Source organism: Benincasa hispida, chromosome 9, assembly GCF_027475165.1.
Source record: "Benincasa hispida cultivar pf3 chromosome 9, pf3_genome.v1.1, whole genome shotgun sequence".
NCBI classification, from domain to species: Eukaryota; Viridiplantae; Streptophyta; class Magnoliopsida; order Cucurbitales; family Cucurbitaceae; genus Benincasa; species Benincasa hispida.
The window spans coordinates 96148118-96157099 of record NC_143486.1 but is presented as its reverse complement, the minus strand read 5'-3'; the positions used below and the strand labels follow the sequence as shown (position 1 = coordinate 96157099).

Here is an 8982-nt window from a genome sequence, read left to right as displayed (position 1 = left end):
CGAATCCCCAAAATGGTAGGCTTATTGAATCGGCGATCTGGTCACTCTCACCCATGCAAATCAAAGGACCGCCCTCATAGACAGAAGTTCACAACTCACTCAGAATTAAGGCCTAGGAAATGAAAGTCTCAATTATGAACAACGTTATATAACGAGACTGAACATTTTGTGGTCCGATCTTATACAAACTCCTTTGTATAGAATATTCCCGTTCACATATCTAATACATGGATGATCAGAATCAGATCATTTGTAGCACTTTACAACATTTATAACACCCACAAAGCGGGCCATACTCGTAATGTCACCAGAATAAGGTATCCCTCCTTATCCATATACTATAGATCATTTAGGTTATCACTTAAAACACGATCTACTTGTATGTCTCCACATACATGTTTAAGTTACAACGAGTTACAACGATGACCATGGATGTTCGTTTATTGGTTTGTGGTTAATGTAACTAAAATATCATATATTTCATAGACAGAGTGAATAAAATATCAAATATATAAATCACTGAAATATTTGTTTATACAAGGTTTACAAATTATAGGATCCTTCGAGATTTAGGGCATCAACCTCAACATCTTGATCACCATTTTTCGACGACACCTAAAGCTTCTTTCTATCTATTTTTTGTTTCGATGCTTTCCCGTCTCTTCAATTTTCAAAATATCTCAAGATGTTGTTCCATTCAAGTAGCAAAAAAAACATGTCTCACATCTATATCTTGAATCTTAAGATTATGAAGTGATATCTCAATTTTGATGAAGTTGAATAAAGAGTGTTTGCATACCTATTGTGATGGTGAAATGACTGTATAACTAATGTTTTTTTTATTTATTTGTTGATTATTTTTATTTATTGTTTTATAATCATTAGATTGTTTAAATATTTGTTGAAAAAATAAAAAGAATCAATGGGGAATGTGTATATCTAAGGTCTTAAATTTTCTTTGTTATTTTTTTGCGTTTTTTTAATAATTTGTATATTATTATTTTATTTAAAATGATTTTTGAAAACACAATAGATCAATCTATTATACGTGTATGTTCCTTTCGTTGAAAAAAAAACTATGTAACCTCGTGTCTAAACTTTTTTAATCAATTATAAAGAGTAAATTAATTGTCGACCATGTATTAAAAAATAAAAAAGTTGTAATTATTAAAAATTAAAAGGATGAGCCACAAAAAGTTTTATTTATTCCTTTACAAAGAATTCCAATAAATTTTTTCACCGTGAATTTGCGTGTGCTAAAACACTAATAAAACCCAAAGTCTGAAAGAATTTAGAAAATTAATTTATAGAAAATAAATAAGTGAAAATTGGAGAAAATTAATATGCAGAAAGTCAATAAAAGTCCATAGATTGCTCTTAATTTTAATTAAAAAAAAAGTTAGACTATCATCTCTATATTTTGAATTTTGTTCAATTTTAATACTATATTTTCAATTGAATTTTAGGTCCAATATTTTTAATAAATCTTAAATTTAATCCCTAAAATGAAATATTATTGAAATTAGTTAAATAATAATAATAATTTTCATGAAAAGAAATATAATATGTTATTATATTTTTAAAAATTATAGTGAAAACTCTAATACATCAAAATGTTTCTAAAAATGAATAATAAACTAGCATTTAGTACTAAATTTAAAATATGGTAAAAAAAATTTTTAAAAAAAATCCTCGATGTATGATATTGAAATTACAAAGGAACAAAAAAAGAGAGGAAATCGAATTTGAAAAGTTTAAATGTAAAAAAGAAAGGAAATAAAGAAAACGTTCACAGAGATATTGAAACCTCTAGTTTAAAACTAAGGTCCTGACATAATAATCGAGGGAAAGAATTATCATAATTGAATAGTCAATACGGGTGTTCAAATAACTCATCATCCAAACCATTTGAACTATCTAACCTAAATTATAAAACTTGAGTGAGGTTTATTTTAATCTTTGGTTGAATTGAGTGAATTTTTTATGTTTTCTTTCGAGTAGGACTAGATTCGGGTTATACTTTTAAAAATTCGGATTGATCCAATATCAAACTGAAATTTCTAATGTTATTGGAAATAAATAAATAAATAAATATATATATATATATAATAACGTATAAATATTGTAATTCATATACATCTTTATGACGTTTGTTCGAAGTTCGTAATAAATATTTAACATTTGAGTTTGATGAAATTGTAATTATTAATATGTGTTGGTGACAAATTTAAGTATTTTAAGTTAATAAAAAAATATATTAAAAAAGAAAAGAAAAATAAATAATCGGACAACCCATCCCAAGTTAATCCGAATTTTAAGTAGTTATTGGGGTAACAAACACAACTAATCCGAATTTTTTGGTTGGTCTAAAAAATTCTCTCAACCCAATCCAATCCATCTCATGTACACCTCTAATAGACAATAACTCAAATAAAAAAAATGATGATCGAACTTAAAAAATGATGATCGAACTTCTAATCTCGAGATTAACGTATATACATAATGTCTTTCAACATTGTTAACAAAATACATGTAAAGCTTACCGAGTATTATTAAAATTAACCATATATCAAGAAAGTGATTTAAAAAAGAAGAAGAAGAAGAAAGAAAAAAAAAACAAAAACAAAAACAAAAAACTAAACTAAACTAAACTTTTAAAAATTGTACGCTAAATATTGAATGAGCTAGCTAGTGATATTCCTATATTGAAAAATAAAATCAAAAAATAATGAATCTATTTACAAATATAGTAAAGAATTGTGTGATCTAAAATAACTGCCCAACTAAATACTTCAGTGATATTATTATTATATATAAATCAAATGAAGACTTTCTGGAATCATATTGAGCAATTTTTTCCCTATTTTCTCCATTTCCCACTTGGAATCCTTTAATATATAAACTCCAACGCCTCCTCTTTCACCTCCATAATCTTCTATTTTTTTCTTTTCCAATTTTTTTTATTTCCTTTCACAATGAGCAACCTTCCGTCGGCGCCGACACTGAAATTGGAGATGGGTTCTTTCTACATTCCCAAAGACAACCCTTCAAAGCCCCTCGGAGAAGACGCCCATTTTATCTCCGCCGATAAACAGACCGCCGGCGTGGCCGACGGTGTCGGCGGGTGGGTCACGAAAGGCATCGACGCTGGAGAGTATGCCAGAGAGCTAATCTCCAACTGCGCCGTCGCCGTCGACGCCTCCACTGAAGCACCCGCCGGCGACTTCCTCCAGACAGTGCTCCACACGGCCTTCCACATGACCACCGTCGCACGTGGGACGTCGACGGTCTGCATTGTCCGGCTCGACGGCGATGAGCTCCGGTCGGTGTACGTCGGAGACAGTGGGTTCATGGTGTTTAGGAGATACGAGTGCATTTACAAATCGCCGGTTCAACAACAAGAGTTTAACTGTCCGAATCAGCTGGGGAGAGAACCGGGTTCGGATGAACCGGGGGTTGCATTATGTCCGTCTATTACTGTAATGGCCGGAGATATAGTGGTCGTCGGAACTGACGGGTTGATGGACAACTTGTTCGTGGAGGAGATAGAAAGGGTTTTGGAGGCGGTGGCAGAGACGGCGACGCCAGAGAGTTTGGCCTCTCAATTGGCGATGGCGGCGATGTATAACTCGTACGATGAAAATTTTGTTAGCCCGTTTTCGGTGGCGGTTCGGGCCGCCGGTCGGATGCAAACCGGAGGGAAAATCGATGACATTACAGTAATTGTTGGACGGGTTGTGTGTGCAGAAGCAGAATCGTAATTTATTTTTCCTTAAAAGAGTTTGTTTCATTTTAGTCCATAATTTTTAAAAGATTATAATTTTACTTTTGGGATTTATTTTATTTCAATTTGATTCCTATCGGTTTCAAGATTTTACATTTTTTATCTCAATTTTTCATTAAATATTTACTTTCAATCATTAACATCAATTCCTATTCATTAATTAAATTTAATTATGAAGTAAAATTTTAAATTTAATTTTAGAAGTGATAAAAATAATAAAACTTAATTAATTATAATTATTTTAGTGATTTTTAATTTATTAACACAACTTAACTCTAAAGATAAGTGGATATTTTGTGAAAATTCAAGGTTAGAAGTGTAATTTTTGAAAAAATCAAAGTTAGAAGCGTAATCTTTGAAATATAGGACTAATTAAAGCAAAACTCAAATGTCAAGATAAAATTATAACATTTTGAAACCTATGATCTAAAAGGAAACTAGACCCAAAATGTAAGGGTCAAAAATGTATATTTTCTATTATTTTATTATTATTTATTTTAAATTGAATCTTTAGATTTGTTACGAGATAACAAATTTGATGTTTAATAAGATTTTCTGTTTTTCTGAATCATATCTACTTCAATCAAATCTTTAGAAAAAGATTTTACTTTTCAATGGGTGAAATTTAATACAATTACGATTTATTTTATCACGCTTTTTTAAAAAAAAAATTAGATATAAAAAATAATAATAAAATATATGGATAAATTATGTAATTAAAAAAAGAAAATTTTAATTTGTAGCATATTCTTAATTAAATTGATTGTAAATTTAAAATGTCCATTAAAATATCAATTTCAATAGATTTTAAAAAACTATTAAACAACAAATTCAAAATTAGTTAGATTAATGAATACATATTTTTTGATTTATCGATGAGTTAAAACACTTATTATTTATAGGTTAAAAAATAAAGTAATAATTTCATTTTATTTCCAATTTCATAACAATTTAGTCTTTAAGTTTGTTTGTAATAATTTAATCCCTATGCTTTCAAAATTATAATAATTTAATCGCTATTTATTTATGCAAGAATTCTCATGAAATCTTAACAAGATTAAATTATTATATAATAAAATTTAGGAATTAAATCATTACAAACCAAAATTCGAAGACTAAAAAATTATTACTTTTAGATTAAAAGAGATTTTTAACTTTATTTATATTATATTGTGATATTTTGTTTTCGGTTACACTATAAAAGGAAATATCAATTCACATTTCACCAATATAGGATATTTAACTTGATTTATATTTTTTTCTTAAAAAAAAAAATTAAAACTTCATATTATTTATGCATCAGAAGCAAAAGATAGAATGAAAGGAAGAAGCATAAAAATTGTAAACTGGTTTTCTTTTGAAAAAGCCTTATCCCATATCTCATAAACAGTCAAAATCTCACAAAACCTTCATCTAACAGTCTGAGATAAAGAAATAACAAGAAAAATAATTGAGAACTTTGTTGAAGGCAGATTTTACCATTAAGCCTGCCGCCTGATAAAGTCCTATCTATATTCTATACTTGGTTAACTGCCATCAACACCTCAATTTACAGAATCAGTTGCTTCACCATTGCTATCAACCTTCATCGAATCAGTTTCTTTGACACCATCTAAATCATTCATATTACCCATTGCATTGCCAGCGGATTTACCCTGTAATTGGTTAACCTTTGTCGAGTCATCTTCGACGATATCATCCATATTATCAACTGCATTGCCAACAGATTCTTCCTGCATTTTGTTAATCTTTGTAGAGTCGTCTTCCTTCGTATTATCAACTGAATTGCCAACAGATTCATCCTGCAACTTCAGTGAAGCAACGAAGTTGTTAATAGAAATAAATAACATGAACATGAAGTTACGGTGTAGTAAGAGATTGATTGGATGAACTAGCATACCTTCGCCCCGTCTGTCTTCGTTAAGGAACGACCAAGAGGTTCGCCTTTTAATACAACTGCAGGAAGCTTTTCAATGTCCCAACCAAGAACCTTGCATATAACAAAACTACATGCCCTATGAGCCACCATCTTCATTTTCAACATTTTAGCGATGTGAGGCTTCTGAACCGGTTTTTTCACTATTTTGTTCTTCCCTAGAGAAGTTGTATGCTGGAGAAGGCGGCCACATGTCTTAAAACTCTTTAACATTTTCTTTCCTGCCCCTCCACAAGCTAAACAGAAAAATTCTCCATCATCATAGTTGTTCTCGTAATATCTTCTCAAGCTTTCATTTTCGGTGAACAACTTTAAAAAGAATTTGAACTCTTCGCGTTCCTCAACTCCCTCTCCGTCGATTAAGTTGTTTTCACTAACATCATTGTCGCTCATAGATGTAAAGAAGGCTGCACAAAATTCTTTACATGCTTTCAAAATCGACTCTGGTACCTGCAACACATTCGACTTAAATACCCATCAGCAGAAACTACAAATTTTGGACAAGGCATTCAGTTACTGCTGCCAAAGAAACCTTAGAACTCAAGGACACAGATGTACAAACTATGGAACAGATCTGTTCAAGTAAGTTCGTTACTGCTGCCAAGAAACCATAATCCATGTTTTCACAACGCCGTAAAACACTTTCTTTAAATTAAAAAAAAAAAAAATCAACGTTTTTCTTTTTCTAATGAACACAAGACAAATCAATTGCACGCTCATAAAGAACACCTGAACTGAACCATAGATTCTATGCTGTCTGTGCAAATATACTAGGGAAAGGATCACATAAAATTAGTAAATGTCACTTCAAGAAAACCATCACGAATATGACAGTTCAAAACTGCATTAGATTGTTTTCTCCATTGACTAACTTTAAGACCTTGCAAATTTGAAAAGAGTAAATGCTATAAGATCATCTTACAGGCAAATTATCCATTTCTGCATTGCTTTCTTCCATTCCTAAAACTGAATTATCTGTATTTTCCGCTTGCAGTTTGACATCGTTAACTTTGCAGGCATCATCATTCTATAATGAAAAGCAATCAAAATGGGTATTTCACATAAGCAACCACACAGATCAAATACAAGTTAATCCAATTATTACATGAAAACTAACCTTGCCAGAAATCAAATCTTTAGAATTAGAAGTAGGATCTTCAGCTGTCCTTTCTTCCTCCAATTTTTGTTTCTTCCCATCCAAATAAACCACTTCATTCTTCTTATTAATGTCATCGATTGAAATAGCTACATTTTCATTTTGAACCCCAGAATCATGCTCTTTAGCCACATGATTTTCCTCTGGCTGAACCTACAATTATGTTATAATCGAAAGCAATTTTGTACTGAATCCCATTATAAAATAATTCAACTTCTCAAATACATGGTCAGGCCAGTAAAGTACCTTCAAGTTTCCAGAATCGGCTAATGATCGACTAAGAGGCTCGCCCTTCAACACAATCGTCGGAAGTCGATCAATATCCCACCCAAAAACCCTGCATACAACCTGTCCAAAAGCCCTATGAGCCCGTTTCTTCTTCGTCCTCGATATCGAAATCGAATGTTGAACAAGCCCAACACAGTTCTTAAACTTTTTCCCAAATTTCCTTTTCCTCATTCCACCACAAACCAAACAACAAAACAACCCACTTTCACAATTCTTCTCGTAATAACCCCTAAGTTCGTCATTCTCCACAAACAGCTTCAAAAAGAACTTATACTCTTCACTCTCCATCATTTCCCCATTAGCTTCCTCCTCCTCCCCTTCTTCGTCACTCCCCGAATCGGCATTTCTAGCGAAAAAACCCCGGCAAGCATCGGAACCCTTGTACTGCAATTGCAACGCAGCAAGATTTGCTCGCTCTTCGGACGACACGGGATGGGCCGCCGGAGTGGCAACGGGCTCAATTGGTGGCCACCCAGATGACGTCGAGGGCTGGTTTTGAACCGGCTCTGGACAGGGCCACTCCGGGCCGGAGTCCTGCCGTGGCTCGAGGCGTGGTTTCTTCTTCTTGTTGTTTCGATTCTTTGGATCTGTGGGTCTCTTGTTGGAGGGGTTACGATTGGCGGCAGCGGCGACGACGGTGGATGAATGGTTGTGAATGGGTTTAGGATTCCTCGGCGGGCCTCGGCGCCAGAGAGTGTGAAGATGGAGGACCTCTTCGGTGAGTCTTTCCTCGGAGTAGGGATCCATGGGTGGAAAAATGGCGTAATCAAGAGACAGTGTAGTGGAGGTTTGGTGTCAATCGCTTCCGTATCATCGTCTCCATTCCCAACTCCAACGCACGAGCATTTCTTCCTTTCTTTATTATTTTTTTCCTTGAAAAATTTCGGTTTGGTTGATAGGGTTGGGATTAGATGGGTTAAGCATCCTGAGTCCAACTCTTGTGTGGGACATGGATTTAGGAAGTCTATCATTTTTTTAACAGTATTCAAACCATGGGTTATCCCTCTTTCTTTCTTCTAATTTAATATAGAAAATACGTCGGTCAACCTCTGGACACCACCTTCAATGACCATCACAGTCAACTCCAATAGCCACCACCGGTGAACGTCATTGGCCAACTTCGGCACCACCTCCGACAACCGACAGCCGCCGTGGACCAACTCTGGTCGCCACCTCCTGTGACTGTCATTGGCCAACTCCAACCACCACCGAGCAACTTCCGGTGGCGCCCATCGTCGGCCAACTTCCAGTCAACATTAGCCAACTCCAATCACAATTAATCAACCTCTAGCAACCCTTGGCAAAATTCCAGCCACCCTTCGACTGGCACCTCCAACAATTGCCACCAACCAACCTTGAAAAAAAATAATAAAAAATACTCTTAATATATAACAAATTAGACAAATTTGTATATAAAAACAAAGAATTGCAATACATGTATGTTTTTTTTTATTATTTTAATGAGTTTTTATCAAAAGTATTTAATTAAAAATGAATTTTTAAAAGATGTTTTTTTTCTAGGTCATTTCAAACATGCCAATAGACTGCAATTGTATAGTTATATTTATTTAGGTTATATGTGTGGAACTATATATGTTTGAAAACTCTTAATTTAATAATATTTAAATTTTTTTTGTTGGTCAATTTAATTAGTTCGAAGACTTAGAATCATTTTCTAAACGTAAGGATTTAAAATGTTTAAAATAACTTACTGACCAAATAAAAATTAAAACTCAAAATTTATAATTTTTTATTCCACAAATGTAATTTGATAAGAAAAAATGTATAGTTTCCCAATCATTGAATTTAATATTAAAA

General features: G+C 32.9%; 1 protein-coding gene and 1 pseudogene across 10 annotated transcripts; one reads left to right on the top strand and one right to left on the bottom strand.

The window, feature by feature from the left end:
• The first annotated feature begins 2921 nt into the window (after window positions 1–2921).
• On the top strand, window positions 2922–3761 carry LOC120084981 (putative protein phosphatase 2C 55 pseudogene; annotated as a pseudogene).
• Window positions 3762–5125: 1364 nt separating this feature from the next.
• LOC120086655 (uncharacterized) lies at window positions 5126–8106 on the bottom strand. Of its 10 annotated transcripts, none has more exons than XM_090317972.1 (5): window positions 7123–8089; window positions 6838–7029; window positions 6643–6747; window positions 5685–6170; window positions 5126–5586 (listed from the first exon to the last, which is right to left on the bottom strand). In XM_090317972.1, exons 1-5 carry the CDS (start codon window positions 7909–7911, stop codon window positions 5329–5331), a joined length of 1830 nt encoding a protein of 609 aa, XP_090174098.1. In that variant the 5' UTR covers window positions 7912–8089; the 3' UTR covers window positions 5126–5328. The 10 variants fall into 10 exon arrangements, with proteins under 10 accessions (XP_090174098.1, XP_038899321.1, XP_038899317.1 ...); XM_039043393.2 differs by having other exon boundaries at window positions 5126–5592; window positions 7123–8077; XM_039043389.2 differs by having other exon boundaries at window positions 5126–5592; window positions 5685–6185; window positions 7123–8067.
• Between the last annotated feature and the right edge of the window lie 876 nt (window positions 8107–8982).

Coding starts and splice junctions, on each gene's coding strand:
- LOC120086655 (XM_039043389.2), bottom strand. CDS start 7,911: ATGGATCCCTACTCCGAGGAAAGACTCACCGAAGAGGTCCTCCATCTT. Junction 7,030..7,122: donor CCGATTCTGGAAACTTGAAG/GTACTTTACTGG, acceptor ACATAATTGTAG/GTTCAGCCAGAGGAAAATCA. Junction 5,593..5,684: donor CGAAGACAGACGGGGCGAAG/GTATGCTAGTTC, acceptor GCTTCACTGAAG/TTGCAGGATGAATCTGTTGG.